Source organism: Tupaia chinensis, unplaced genomic scaffold, assembly GCF_000334495.1.
Source record: "Tupaia chinensis unplaced genomic scaffold, TupChi_1.0 Scaffold000563_1, whole genome shotgun sequence".
Lineage (NCBI taxonomy): Eukaryota > Metazoa > Chordata > Mammalia > Scandentia > Tupaiidae > Tupaia > Tupaia belangeri.
This window is the reverse complement of record NW_006160076.1, coordinates 2,711,229-2,727,594: the sequence shown is the minus strand read 5'-3', so window position 1 is coordinate 2,727,594 and position 16,366 is coordinate 2,711,229. Positions and strand designations below refer to the sequence as shown.

The window sequence follows — 16,366 nt, the reverse complement described above, 5'->3', positions numbered from 1 at the left end:
CATAAGGCACTTGAGTTCCCTGTGTATTCTGGTTATCAGTCCCTTGTCTGAGGCATATTTAACAAAAATATTGTCCCATCTTGAGGGTTGTCAATTTACATTTGTTACTGTGTCCTTTGCTGTGCAGAAACTTCTTAGTCTAATATAGTCCCACTTGTCTATTTTAGGGATTATTGCCTGTGCTTTGGGAGTCTTATTTAAGAAGTCTTTGCCTACTCCAATGTCTCCCAGAGTTTCCCCAGCATTTTCCACCCGTAGTTTTATTGTTTGAGGTCTTAGGTTCAGATATTTGATCCATTTTGAGTTGATTTTTGTTAGTAGTGAAAGATGGGGAAATCATTTCATTTTTCTGCAGGTAGATACCCAGTTATTCCAGCACCATTTACCAAAGAGGCTGTCCTTTTCCCAGTGGATTGACTGGTATTCTTTGTCAAAAATCAGTTGGTTATGTGTTTTGGGGGTTATTTCTCAGGTCTCTGTTCTGTTCCATTGGAGCACATGCTTGCTTTTATGCCAGTATCATGCTGTTTTGATTATTATCACAGTTTTGTAGTATATTTGGGGGTCATGGAATGAGATGTCTACTTCACTCTTCTTGCACTTCGGCAATACGAGTTCTTTTATGATTCCCAGACAAATTCTATGATTATCTTTTCTAGATCTGTGAACAGTGTCTTTGGTATTTTGATTGGAATTGCATAAAATATGTAGGTTAATTTGAGTAGAATTGCCATTTTTATTATGTTAATTCTTCCTTTTCAGAAACATGGGCTGTCCTTCCACTTTTTTGTGTCCTTTTCAATATCTTTTTCAAGATTTTCATAGTTTTCTTTATGAAGGTCTTTGACTTCCTTAGTTAGGTTGATTCCTAAGTATCTTATTCATCTTGTCACTATGATGAAAGGGATTCCTTCCTTCAGCTCTACTTCGTTCAACGTGTTCATATACAGAAATGCTATAATTTTTTGGATGTTGATTTTGTATCCTGCCACTTTACTGTATTCACTTATTACTTCAGGAAGTTTTTTCATGGAGACCTTGGGGTCTTCTAAGTATCCCATCATGTCATCTGCGAATAAAGATATTTTCAACTCCGCTTTGCCTATTTGAATGCCTTTTATATTGTTCTCTTTTCTGATTGCATTAGCTAAGACTTCCAGTGCTATATTAAAGAGCAGTGGAGAAAGTGGGCAGCCTTGCCTAGTACCAGTTTTTAGTGGAAAAGGTTTAGTTTTCCCCATTTAGTATAATGTTAGCTATAGGTTTTTCATAGATGTCTTTTATTATGTTGAGAAATGACACTTCTATACCAATTTTACTGAGAGTATTAATCATGAAAGGATGTATTTTATCACATACTTTCTCTGCATCAATTAAAATGATCATATGGTTTTTATCTTTTTTCCTGCTATTATAGTGTATTATATTTATAGTCTTGCATATGTTGAACCACTCTTATATCCCTGGGATAAAGCCTAGTTGGTCTTGATGAATAATCTTTGTTATATGTTTTTGGATAAAATTTGCAAGTATCTTGTTGAGAATTTTTGCATCTGTATTCATCAGAGATATTGGCCTGTAGTTTTCCTTTTTTGTCATGTCCTTATCTGTTTTGAGAATGAGCATAATAAAGGCTTCATAAAATGAATTTGGAAGGTTTTTTCCTTTTGGATCTTTAGAAATTATTTGAGTAGGATAGGGGTTAACTCTTCCTTAAAAGTTTTGTAGAATTCAGAAGTGAAGCCATCTGGACCTGGGCTTTTCTTGGTTGGGAGGTTATTTATTACCGATCCAATCTCATGGCGTGTTGTGGGTCTATTCAGGTTTTCTATGTCCTCCTGATCCAATGTTAGTAGATTATATGCATACAGGAATTTGTCCATCTCCTCCATGTTCTCGTTTGTTGGCACATAGTTGCTTATAGTATCTTCTAATGATGTTTTATATTTCTATTGTGTCTGTTGTAATATTGTCTGTTTCATCACATGTTTTATTTATCTGGTTTCTTTCTTCTTTTTTTATAAGTCTAGATAATGGTGTGTTGATCTTGTTAATCTTTTCAAAGAACAAGCTGGTGCTTTCATTTATTTTCTGTATAGTTTATTTATTTTATATTTCATTTATTTCTGCTTGAATCTTTATGATTTCTTTCACCTGGCATTATGTTGTTGTTGTTGTTTTTCAAATTCCTTGAGGCATGATGTTAGGTTGCCTACTTGCCACCTTTTCATCTTTTTCTAATCCGCACTAATTGCTATGAATTTCCCTCTCTGGGACCAGCAGTTAGCATAATGGCTATGTTGCTGAACTCCCATGTAGTCGACTGCGGTTCAAGTCTTGCCCCGGTGGCTTAAAACTTACTCTGGATGCGTGTGTGTGCATGCCCAAGATCCCGAGAGGTGAATAGAGGAAAAGAGATTGTGGCATGGCCATCCCCCCTGGGGGGTGATTTCTCACTTTCTGTCTCTCCGTCTCTCTCTGTCTTTCTGGTGAGTGCATGTGCCCTATAACAAAAAACTCTCCAAAAAAATTTTTTTTCCTCTCATGACTACTTTTGCTGTGTCCCATAAATTATGGAAACGTGTACTCATCATTTGTTTCCATGGTTTTTATTTTTTGACTTAATTTCTTTTGTAGTTAATAAATCATTCAGGTTTGTGTATTTTCAAGGCTGTTTCTGGAAATTAATATTGAGTTTAATTCCATCATGGTCAGAGAAGCTGCTGGAAGTAGTTTCTATGCCTTTTAATCTGTAAAGGCTTGTTTTGTGTCCTATCACATGGTCAATATTTGAAAAGCTTCCATGCTGGGGAGAGAAAAAAATGTATGTTTTGTGGTCTTAGGATTGAAAGTTCTATAAGTGTCTGTCAAGCCCATTCGACTTATGGTATCATTTAGGTCCTGTATCTTTCTATTTATTTTTTGTCTAGAAGATCTGTCTGAAGGAGATAATGGGGTATTAAGATCCCCAACAATTATAGTATTGCACCCTATCTCTCTTTTTAAATCTCAGATGTAGAAGACAGAATCATTAGACTATTAAAATCCACCACAAAGACTAAGAAAATAGCCCCCCAAAATGAGAACAATACATGAGAAATACTAGGTACCATTAAATGTCCAAACATACAGATTATCAGTATCCCAGAAAGTGGAGAGACTAAAAAGGGCATTGACAATCTAGTCCATGAAATCCTGGAAGAAAACTTCCCAAATCTAGAGAGGCATTCAAAGATTCAGACCCAAGAAATACAAAGGACCCCAAAGAGGATCAACCCAAGATCTTCTCCAAGACATATCATAGCCAGAAAGACCAAAACCACAGACAAAGACAAGATACTTAGACTAGCAAGAGAGAAAGTTACCTACAAAGGATACCCCATCAGACTAACAGCGGACCTCTCATTGGAAACAATGTGAGCAAGGAAAGAATGGGAAAATATATTCAAACTGTTTAGTGAAAACAAGAATACTATATCTGACAAGATTATCCTTCATATGGGATTTGAAGACAAGAATATTTGTAAACTAAATCTGAAAGAATTTACCAACACCAGACCAGCTCTCCAAGAAGTTCTGAAGGGAATGCTATTCTAGGAAAACTAAAGTCAGACACATGGAAATAAGAGTTCTAAAACAACTAAGAAAATGGCCAGCTTAATGGAAGGGACAAGTCCAGAGTTGAAAGTTATCTTCCAGAATTTAAACAGAAAAATCGGACCACAACAGAAGATAAAGTACATGAATTTGAACTGGTGAAACAGAATTGTATGACTTTTGACTAAAGCATTACTGATTTCCTATGCTTTGTTTTACAGTGTTAAGTTTTATCTTCTCTTGAGTTGTGAACAGAGCCCTTGAGTTGTGAACAGATCCATGTACTACTATTCAAACAGAATCCTAACCTGTTTCCTGGCTTTAAGTATTAAGAAAAGTTCTCTTAACATTTTTCTTTTAGCTATTAAAGCTAAAACTACCTTTCTTGACATTGAAAAAAGTATTTAAAAAATACCTACTTAGTAACCACAGTAATTTATATAGCCTGAGCTATATACTATCTTATAGTATATTCATTCTACCCACAGAGTTTCATGCCTAAAGTTAACTTTTGTTCACAGATACATGTATATCAGCTGAACTTACTATTGAAAATATTTAGATTAATTAAGATAGTTTGTGAATCAATACAATGTGGGAAAGAATAAAGGAATGGAAAGCAACTGCAGAAACCAAAGGCAGTTTAGGAAGAGGATGGGAAATGGTAGAAATGGGGGGAGAATATATATACAAGAAACAAGAAATGGAAAATTGTTTGCTTACGATAACATGTATGATTAAGCCATTTTTCAGTGTATTCTGGCTGGAAAATTGCATTTTGTATGCTGTGGTGATGTCCAGTGAAATTATGTAAAATAAAATAATTAATTAAAAAAAACACCACCAAGAAAATCAACAGGTAAATCAGACACTGAGAGAAAATATTCATGACACATGTATCTGACTAAATTTTTCTATACGGAATACATAAAGATCTCCTGCAACTCAGCAATAAAAAGACAAATATCCGATTTTTAAAAACAAGAAAAAGAGGGCAACAGGTGGCACGGTGATTACAACACTGGACTCCCATGTGGCCAATATGACTCAAGTCCCTGACCTAATGACTTGAAAATCATGCCAGTATATGCACATGCATGCCCAGAATCCCAGGAGGAGAATGGAGGATAAAGGATTGCGGTGTTATCATCTCCCCTGTAAGATGTTTTCTCACTTTCCATCTCACTGTCTCTGTCTGACTCTCTCTGGCAAGTGCATGAGCACTACAGCAAAAAACATTTTAAAAATATTGAGAAAATTACTTGAACAGCCACAATATGGGATAAGATATATAAACAGCCAATAACAAAATGAACAAGTGATCTAAATTATTAATCATCAGGGAAATATAAATTAAAATCACAATGGTATATGGCTCACATACTGATGAATGGTGAAAATAGAAAAGATTTCAAAAGACAACTCTTTGGAGTTTATAGAGCAAACAGAATTATCATACATCTTGGGGAGAGTATAAAATTTACAAATACTTCAAAAAGCTCTTGGGCAATTATTTAAGAATAAACACATACCTACTCTATTACCCAGCAATTTTACTCCTAAAAATTTATCCAAGTATACATTAACAAAAGAAAAACTTGAATACAAATATTTATACAGTTTTATTCATGATAACAAAAATCAACATTTAAAAAATTATCTATTTTATTTGTTATTATTATTATTATTTTAATTTGACCAGAAAGAGGGAAAGGGAAAGTGAGAAATCATCTTCCAGGTCCAGGACTCAAACCACAGTTGACCATGTGGGAGTCCAGAACCTTAACCACTGTGCCACCTGCCAGCTCCCAAAATGAATATTTTTCATTTATTTGTTTTTGTGTATCAAGAGACAAATGCTTAAGCTGACTATTTGTGCAATATGATACAACTCAACAACAAAATTGAAAAACTAATACATATAACAACATGAATGAAACTGAAAAAAAAAAAAAAAAGCCAAGTAAATTAAGCCAAACACAAAGATTACACATTTCTGGAGGGAGACAATGTTGATTGGGAAGGGTCACAAGGAATTGTCTGTGATGATGGATATGCTCTATGTCTTCAAATGCATTTGTCAAAACTGATATAACTAAATAATATCTGATTATTTCACATTATGTATTATATGCCTAACTTCTTTAAGCATAATAAATTTTAGAAAAACCATCTGATAATACAAAAGATGTAAGGATGTCAGCAAGAGTCAGACAGAGGGCTTAATTTAAGGAAAGAGATCAAGAAGACAACTCATGTGGTCTTTTCCACTGTCTGGTTTTCATTTGTGACACTGCAGGACGATTTATGCCTTTACTCCATAATGTATACCGCTTTGTTAAAATGAAGAGAAACCTGTTTATACACTTCCTAGGCTCTTGAGTATTATTTCTCCTTAATGTTTCCACTGCGCTGCCGTCATACTCCAACATAGCACTTACATTCTACTATAATTAGTTTTTACAAACCTATCTGTCCCCCCCAGCACAATGCCTGTCACACAGTAGATATTAGTAAATGTTTATTGAAAGAATAAATTAATTCTATATATTGTCATTCATAAGTGAGGGGCAAGTTAATCACAACTAATTGCCTTCGAAGATGACTACTTACCTCTGTCCCCGAAGAACAGCTGTATACAGGTGGATACACTGACTGTCTTGAACCAACCAATACAGGAGTCCATCACTAAGGTCTAAAGTTAGAGCAATTACCTAAATTGAAAATAAGGTAAGTAAGCAGGGCAATGAAAGACAAGTATAGTATGTCCCCTCTTAACATATACCGTATAGCCCTCTGTGGTGTGAAATGCAGGACTCAACAGTGTAGAAGTAGAAAGAGAAATGGTAGATACTAGAAGGTGTATGTGTAAGGTGGGAGTGTGGGAGAAAATTATTAACAGACACAAGAATGCATGTAAAAAAGTGGAATAGGTTATGGACTACAGCAGAGTAAAAAATGTCATTGACAATTCAATACTATACTTCAAAAAGTAAAACCTAGTAGAACTCGTACTGAATGTGCACAACATAATGTTCAACACCAATAAGATGAATATGTCTATATCTTTGATTTGATTACATATATACTCCATGCATACTCTGAAAAACCATACTATGTCCCATAAAGACATACAATGATAATATGTAAACCAGAAATCACCATTAGAAAAAAGAAAAGTTGGTAAGAAAATAAACCAAATGCATGTTTGAAGCATACCCTTAGCAATAAATCACACATAAGCTATAGACTTCTCATTTATATCCTTTTTGGAATAATGAAATTAGTGATTGTCACCTTTTATTGAATATGAAAATTATGAGTCTATGCCTACTACTATGTTATTCAGATAAAAGTAGTGTTTGCCCAAGATTCTCCAAAAGGCAGAGAGTATCACTAACTTTTATACATTTAGCTTCAATGGTTATCAAAGTATGATTCTTAGACTAGCAGCCTCACTTGAAACTTGGTACAAATGTAAATTCCCAACCATACTCTAGACCTATTGAGTCCAAAACTTTGAACTTGTATCAAGCCTTGCCTAAAGCTAGTCATGACTAAACTCTTTGGCTGCATGAGCCAATGAATTTCATTGTTGTTAAAAGCCAGTTGCTCTTATTTTGCACATTAAAATAATCTGTGAAGTTTCTTTTGGTGGATCTCAATTCCTAGGATGCATTCTATTAAATTATGATCTCTGGGGAAGAAATCTCAATTCCAGTATGTTTTAAAACTCCCTGGGTAATTCTGGTTTAAATCATTTTGAATTTTATTTTCTGTTCATTGCAACCAAAAACATCTTGATGTACTTTACAAAAGTGACACACAGGTTGTTTGTGTGTTACAATTTAAGGGTCCTTTGTTTACAAAGTACTATTTCCATATAATATCTGGAAAACACTTCTTACTACTCTTTGTCTTATTACAATCTTAATTTTAGTTCCGGTTGTCTGAGTGAAGCCTGAGTAAAGACATCTTTTCCTATGAAACAGAGTGTGTGAGATAGAAGTTACCATCTGAGGACCTTTTTTGCTTTCCTTGGCTTTACAATATTTTTAAAATAAGCTAAGATGGTGAGAAGCCTGACCTCAGGTAGTGGAGTTTCCTATACCAGACCTAGATACTGAGTGGTATCAAATAGGGTCAAGTTGATGACTACATCTTCTGCAACATACAGCAACACTTAAATAAAAATGATGAACTAGCAAAAAATGTAAAAAGACTACAATAAGAAATCAGAGAACTCAAAGTACTTCCTGACAGGTTACGCTGCTACCCTTAATGAGAGGTTATCCTTGTTGTAAAGCAAATGACTGCAAGAACCTTTGTGTTGTCATACAGATCGTAGCCTCTCACTATAAGAAAATGAAATGGACTCTTTCCACAGACAGTGAAATCCATTCTATTAATTCTCGGACTTTCAGTTGTGGAATCATATCCTGGCTTCAGACTGAAAGAAATTTTTTTTTCCATTAAAGTGGAATCAGGTTGATATTGGTTATTTGTAATGAAATGCTAGAGTTTCCTAAATTATAAATTAACTCTATTTTCTCTCTCTAAAAAGGGAAATTCTGCAACTCCCTTTGCTAGAATATAATAAATGATTCAAACTGTAAATAAAATTTAGGTATTGGTACATTATCCCATATCTCTGCATCAACCAGCAGCCCTGCATTTAAACAGATCCAGGAGCAGTTCATAAACCTGTGGTAACCACTGTTACATCAAATCTCATCCATACTCTGGAAACGAGCTCTTGATCTAAAGTAAACCTTCATATTAAAGTTTAATCCTAGCAGGGCCAGTAGGTGGCATGGCGGTTAAGGTGCTGGACTCCCACATGGCCAACCACAGTTGAGTCCCAGACCTGGCGACTTGCTTTCTTTCTTTCTCTCTCTGCCCCCTCTCTCTCATGAGCATATGTGCCCTACAGTAAAATTTTAAAATAATAATAAATAAAATTAAAGAAATAATTATTTAAAAAAAAAAGTTTAATCCTATGGTAAAATGTACTATAAACTACAAGTTTAACTTGTCAGATATAGTAAATAATACCTTCTTGCTTTCTGTAAATCTCTGACTTAATTCTCTTTCTTCATAAGACAAACATCCGGTCTTTCTATAAAATCAGCTGACTGTATTTCTTTATATCTGCTGATTGTGAAGTGTCTTACAACTGCATGAGTGACATAAGTGTGAACAGTCGATGGAGAGCTTTGCTGGGTAAAAAATGTGTTGCTAGCATTAATAGTAGCTGATGGATCAGATGTCAAACGATGGAAGCAGAACATAGATTTGTAAAAGAACACTTGCCACCCTGGGAGAGGATTTGGACCGGGAATTTAAAGAAAGGTGTATTTCCCAAATATGCTGAGAAATCTAGTGACTCATTTATGGAAAAGTCCCCAGTGCTATGCCAGAGCTTGTTTCTGACTGGTGAGTGCTCTGATGATCAGTTCAGGGCAGTGAGACAACTACCAATAAAGCTCCAGAAGTGGAAGTTACTTCTGAAATAATATTATTTTCAATGTCCTTTTACAATAATAGCACTTTTTCTGAAGAATTATATTTGAGACATAAAAATATGCTTTCTTTGTATTCAGACACAAAGGACTTCAAAATATAATTTAAGGATCTGTTAACTATTTGATATTAATGAATAATCTCTGGATATGGTGCATAAATTTCTACTTCTTTTAAATATAATAATCTATATGCACGTCAGGTATTTTTAAATATCCTAGGAATTAAGCCCCAAATATCATATAGAATTTGGGATCTAGTGACTCAATAATTAGTTTATGTATATATTTAGTGTTTGTGTGTATGCATGTATGTGTGTACACCTTTTAAAATATAATCTGTATATCTGTATTATGCAAATTTTACTTGTACAAAAAAGACTAAAAATAGAAAAATGTAAGGTAATATTGGGTAAAATTAGTGTGCATGATTCACTTCTTTTTTTAGAGATTTCTTTTTTAATTATTTAATTTTATTTATTCTTATTATTGTTTTTTAATTTTCTATAAGGCACATGTACTCACCAGAGAGAGAGAGAAAGTGAAAAAGCAAGCTATCAGGTCCAGTACTCAAACCGTGATCAGCTATGTGGAAGTCTAGCTCCCTTAACCACCATACCAGCTGCTGGTCCCAAATGATTCACTTTGTAATGCTTTCCTGTAATTTCTAAATATACTACAGTGGACATCTATTATTATCATGATCAGAAAAAATAAAGTTCAGAAATTTAAATGGACAGTTAGAGGAGCGCTAAATGGGTTTAAGAAAAATAGGTATTGCTTTTAGAAGTTGAGGAAGTAAAAATAGGATTTGTTTTACATGGCCAGCAGATGGCATGGAGGTTAAGGCAGCTGAATCCCACATGGCTGACTATATAGTTCAGTCCCAGATACACGGCTTGAAAATCATATAGGGCATATGTGAGTGCATGCCCAAAACCCCAAGTGGAGAATAGAGAAAGGATTGCAGCATGGCCCATCTACCCTCACCCCAGGGAATGATTTCTCACTTTCTTTCTCTCTCTCCCTCTTTCTCTCTCTGCCTCTCTCCAGTAAGTACATGTGCTGTATTGCAAAAACTTTTTAAAAAAAGTTTTACAAATGTTCTTATATCAGGTGTGTTTTCCAAATTGAGTTACAATAATAAGAGCTTAACCATTAGGCATTTACCATGTTCCTGAAATTATTTCCACTACTTAATATGAATTGTTTCATTTCCTATTCATATGTGAAAAAACAGTTAGTAGTCTCATTTTTCAGATAAGGAAACACAGAGAAGTCAAGTAACTTGCTTAGGGGTCACATAGTTTTTACAATAGTCAACACTCATACTTGACTGGAAATAATAAAACACCCAACCACACCAATGAGATGCTCTAAAATATTTAGTAAAAGTCCTTAAGTCTATAAAAATGTGTAGTAAGTAATTTAAATGCTTTTTAAGGGGGACCCACTAAAGATAAAGCAAAATACAACAATCTCCATATTGTATTTGAATTCATGTATGACCATCAAATAAGAGAAATTTTGGCGATACTGAACAAGATCTCACTATAACCATATTTCCTTTAAGATTTTACCTTAAAATAATAAGCAGAGACAGCATTAGAACTATAGAATAGCATCATGTCATATTATTAAATGATCAGATCTTACTTTTAGTTTGTTACCTTTTTCCCAGAAAACCAAGGCTGGGCCTGTAGTACAAGCAAACTTTCCCCATTTAGTCTGGTGCTTTCAACTGAGTAGAGTGTGGTCCAGTAGAGATATCCACCAACTGAATCCACCACCATGTCATTCACCAACTGCTTCACATGAGTCACAACGTCTGTATATCCTGTCAACAAAGACTGCCTTTGTATCTACAAAACATAATAGTACGGTCAGTTAATGATTTTCAAATGGCATCACTGGGACCAGCAGTTAGCATAATGTCTATGTCGCTGAACTCCCATATAGCTGACTGCAGTTTGAGTCCCGGACCCAGTGGCTTAAACTCACGCCGGGTGTGTGTGCATGCCTACCCCAAGATCCCGAGAGGAGAATGGAGGAGAAGGGATTGCGGTGTGGCCATCCCCTCTGGGGGGTGATTTCTCGCTTTCTGTTTTTCTTTTTCTGTCTTTCCGGCAAATGCACACAACCTATAGCAAAAACCTCTCAAAAAAAAAAATCACTGAAATAATTTCTGAATTATTTATTGCAATCATTACTATATTGTTGCATTTATCCATTCATTTCTTCTACTACAAAAATATTTGTTATCATTATGTGTTGGATAGTGTGCAAAGCCTTAGAAACAAGCCAGCAGACATGGCACCTGCTTTCACTGAGCTTATCTCTTTTCATGTCTCTAAAGAAAAGGAAAATCAATTTATGTTGAGTTAAAAGAGTCACTATTTTTAATCAAAACACTGCTGGGAAGGATTCCCTGTAAAGTATATGACTGGACCCCCTTAAAAGGATGTATAAGTCCTTATAAGTGAGATAGCTGAAAGGATTTTATTTTATTTTTTTTATTTATTTATTTGGAGAGGCTTTTGCCATAAGGCATGTGCACTTGCCAGAAAGACAAAGAGAGACAGAGAGACAGAAAGTTAGAAGTCACCCCCCTAGGGGGGATGGCCATACCACAATCCCTTCTCCTCTGTTCTCCTCTTGGGATCTTGGGCACAAATGCATATGCACTCCGTGTGAGTTTAAGCCACCAGGTCCAGGACTTGAACCACAGTCGATTACATGGGAGTCCAGTGACATAGCCATTATGCCAACTGCTGGTCCTGAAAAGATTTTATTCTTATTGATTAGAAAAATGTTTTTATGGTTTGAATGCAGGATTATTTTTTGTCTTTCCCATCCATGGCACCTGAAATTTTTTTTAAATCACTCAAAATGTTCAGGTTTACATGCTAGTTCTCTCTCATAGGGAGCTGCCACCCCTCACAATTCAAAGTGTATTCTATAGAACAGTAATATTACACTTAAATGTAATTGCAATTTACTATGCAGAAAAAAATGATTCAAGAAGAAAAATAATCTAACAATGTCTATTAACCTTTGCTCAGGCAATTTCTTAAATTACTCTGCTTTTAACATTTGTACTTGGAGACATTGCTAATGAATGTAGGTATAGGAATGTCACAGTGTAAGATGCTGCTAGCCCAGGCAGAGAGTATTAAAATTATTTTATGAAGAAAAAAAAGAAAATCTCTCTTGTTCATTGGTGTACTTCCTAATATTAATTACCACCATTACTGGGTACCTATTACATGCAGACACTGTGCTTTTTTTTTTCTTTTTAACTGCCAGAATACATGCATGTTTGTCAGAGAGAAATGGTGGGGAGGGGGAGGGTGGAGAAAGCACCCCATGGGCGAATGGTCATGCTCTATTCCCTTCTCCTCTGTTTCTCCATCCTGTCAGGATTTGGAGCACACATGCACATGTACCCAGCATGTTTTTCAGCCTGTCGGGCCTAGGATTCTAATTGCATGGTCAGCCATTTGGGACCCTTAACCACTAGACTGCAGGGCTGGCCCGGCTCTGTACTTTTATTAGTCTTGAAAACATTACCTCTTATACTCTTTACATTAAACCTATAAAAGATTTCTGTTTCCCATCTTTTCCCAGTTAAACTGAATTTAATGATGTTAAATAATTTGTACTAGAATTAAAACTCTATGAGACAGAGAAAATACAAGAAACCAGTTTTTATATCCATTCTCCTGCTTCCTTCGTCAAAGTTATTTTAAGCCAACTCATTATAGGAAGCATTCTCTGAGCAATCCCATTCAATTTCATTCCGTTTGCATATCTTTGGCATTTATCAATTTGGACTATATCATATTACTTTTCTCTAAACACAGCACTTCAAATACTTCTCTGTTTATTTCATATAAGTATTTTATCTCATAAAAAAAAAAACAGGGACAAGTGACGATGGTTGCACAACACTGAATATACTAAAATCCAGTGAATTCTACTCAATAAAAGAGTAAATTTGGGGGGCTGTGAATTATATATCAATAAAGCTATTATGTAAAAAAAAGATGAGCAGGGGAATCAGAAGATGGCATAGTGATTAAAACTCTGGATCCCATATGACCTAGCAGCTTGAAAAGCAATGTTAGGCATACGTGTGTGCCTCCTAAAATCCCAAGAGGAGGATGGAGAAGGAACTGCAGCATGGCAGTCCCCATTAGAGTCAATTTCTCACTTTCTCTCTCTCTCTTTCTTTCTAGAAGGGGTATGCACCCTATAGCAAAAACAGGAGCAAGGATATGTCTTCTATTTATTATTTATTTTATGTTTATTTATATACTTGCCTATTCTTGAGACTTTTAACGCACTGATTGTAGGTAAATGACTATTGGACAAAATAACAAATGTACTTGTGCCCTCTGGGTTACAAAATTATTTCAGTACCATTTGTCAAGCCAGTGCCCTCATAATTTTTGATAATCCTTCTTCAAAGTATGCCACTCCACAGGTGTGCTGGATGTCTTTATATTGCTTCTAGATCTGCTCTTCACCCTTCTCCACCCTCCTCTGTGTTCCCAGAAGCAGGCATCTATGGACTCATCAACTGGGCTCCCTTCTTCTTTGGTTTCAAGTGAAGTTCAGCCAATGGAAGCTTTGACCAGAAATCAGTGGGCAGGAGGAGAGAGGAGTTGGGGCAATTATTCCCTCAGCTTGCTCCGTGGCAGACATTGGTAGAGACTGGGTTTGTACATCTCGACACAACTCATATCAGCAACTCCTCTATAGCTGCAGCCCTCACCAGGTTCTCCCCTTTATTCCATTGCCTCTGCACACCTGGAGTTACATTTTCCCACAGTTGCTAGCCTAGGGAATACTTTGCCATCTCCTGTCCATTTTCCCTAACCCTGTCCACACCTTGCAACTTAATCCCTTCGCTTGCTTTTTTTAAACATGTTTTTGGAGTCTGCCATCTTCCTACCAGGACACTGACCCTCAGGTGAGCATTTTAATGTATTTATTGTAAGATATTAAAATTATATAACTAGGGGGCCAGTGGGTAGCATAGTGCTTGAAGCACTAGACTCCCACATGGCCAACCACAGTTTAAGTCCTGGACCTTGCAGTTTGAAACTCATATCAGACACATGTGCGTGTGTGCCAAAATCCCAAGAGAAGGGATTGAGGTGTGGCCATATCCCCCAGGAGATAGTTTCTCACTTTCTTTTTCTGTGTGTCTCTCTCTCTATCTCCCACAAGTGCAAAAATTTCTCTCTAAAATAAATAAATATATATTTGTTTATTTATGTTTATACATATATATGTATATATGTATAGTACACAAGATAGTGATATAAAATTTCCTTTAAACACAATGATATAGTACACCAAATAGTGATATAAAATTTCCTTTAAACACAATGTAATTTTAATGTTAGTGATCTATAGATGACATGAAACAAATAATAGCATAGGTAGTACACGCTGTAAAAAGCATTATGAAGATGACATGCAAATCACTCAAGTAGGTAGGCATGGCTCTAGAACATCCAGAATGCCTGGCTTTAACTTACCACATATGTCTTTCCAGCCCAGTAGAGAAAGTGACCCAGCCACTCAAATGCTAACGCCCCTGCTCCTGCAATGTTGGGTATGTGATAATTCTCTGAGATATCCGTCCCATTCAGCAGCCACACATAAACATCACCTTTCGTGTCACTGTAGTAGAGGCTGTTGTTATACCAGTCCATGTCTCAAAACAAAGTGAATTGTCTGCAGTTATTTTTCACATATGGCAACAAGAACACGGCAAATCAACAAATCACATAGGCACTATAATGCAATTCTAAAGCACATGCTAACAAAGATATTCACTAGAACTACAACGATGTATCAAGAATATTTCAGTAATGTTATACCAAAATCTTAATTCCTGGAACTGGAGAGAGGTATTTGAGCAACTCTTCCTTGCCAAACACTGTCCCAGGCACTTTATATATCTCACTTAACTTCTAAAACAAAGATATCAAATAGGTATTAACCCCATCTCTGGGATGGCAAACTCAAGATCTATTGAGATTATCTATTTTACCAAAGTCCTCACAGATCAAAAGAGGAGACAAGGTTTGAGTCTTGTCTCAAACCAAAGTGCAGTTCTTCCATTAGTACCACACTATCTCCTAATTCCAACTCCTGTGTTGCTCAGAAATGCAGTTGTATTTTAATGATCAAGCAAGTAGATAAAATAATTAGATAATTATGGGCCAGCAGATGTCAGAGTTTATATCACTGTACTCCCACATGGCTAACTGCAGTTCGAGTCCCAAACCCCGTAACTTGAAACTCATGCCAAGCTTGTGTGTGTGTGTGCCCAAGATCCCAGAAGGAGAATAGTGGACAAGGGATTGTGGCGTGGCCATCTCCCTTTGAGGGAGGTGATTTCTCACTTTCTCTCTCGCTGTCTCTGTCTCTCTCTTTCTCTCTCTCCAGAAAGAACATGTGCCCTAAGGCAAAAACTTCTACCAAAAAAATAATAATAATAATTAGGTAATTACAGAAGATGTTATATTCAAGCAAGATCCCCACAATACTACCTTAGAAAAATCTTTTCTTCATTCTAATTTCTTCTAGGCAAAATTACCCATTCCTTATTTAATCATTCTATTTCTCAACAAATTCTTACTCATTATTTAGAACTCTAGTAACCATTTTCTTGCTACTATCTTACAGTAAATTCAGAGTAAAATATTTTTAAGTATTGCTGTCTTAGTGGAATAAAATAGCTATCTAACAGTAAATTCAGAGTAAATTATTTAAGTATTGCTGTCTTAGTGGAATAAAATAGGCTATTATTGCAAGGCAACGTTAATTAAAATACATGAGCATTATATCAAGGCCTTCCTGAAGTGACCATACAAAAGTAACGGCTTCATATCTAGTGAATTAATATATAGCAGTCCTACTTGACACCTGATGTTTTCTTAACATTATCACTTGCAGTATAGTTCAGTCCATATGTTTTCCTTTTGCTTTGACCTGAATGCTCAGTTCTTTTGATTTACTGAATAACTTGAGAATCCTTATGAGTAAAAATTTGTCATCCAAGTGAACACAAGACTTGGTGTTTACCTGACACATTTCCTATGTCAGAGGATAGGAACTCTCCTGGGCCAAAGTTGTTTAATGGTTTACTCCAAAGCCCATCTTCTTTCACAGCCATGATAAATGGTGGTTCTGCGGCTGTTTGGTATAAACGAAGTTAAGAGAAAAAT

General features: G+C 35.7%; 1 protein-coding gene across 2 annotated transcripts in view; it reads right to left on the bottom strand.

Annotated features, from left to right (window-relative positions):
- ROS1 (ROS proto-oncogene 1, receptor tyrosine kinase) overlaps nt 1–16,366 on the bottom strand; it is a 157,712-nt gene that overhangs the window by 106,232 nt on the left and 35,114 nt on the right. For both annotated transcript variants that reach the window (XM_006157868.1, XM_006157869.1), the window contains exons 15-18: nt 16,224–16,334; nt 14,669–14,847; nt 10,790–10,981; nt 6,211–6,311 (exon numbers count right to left, since the gene is read on the bottom strand). In XM_006157868.1, coding sequence (XP_006157930.1) covers nt 6,211–6,311; nt 10,790–10,981; nt 14,669–14,847; nt 16,224–16,334 — 583 coding nt within the window. The remainder of the gene's footprint in view (nt 1–6,210; nt 6,312–10,789; nt 10,982–14,668; nt 14,848–16,223; nt 16,335–16,366) is intronic.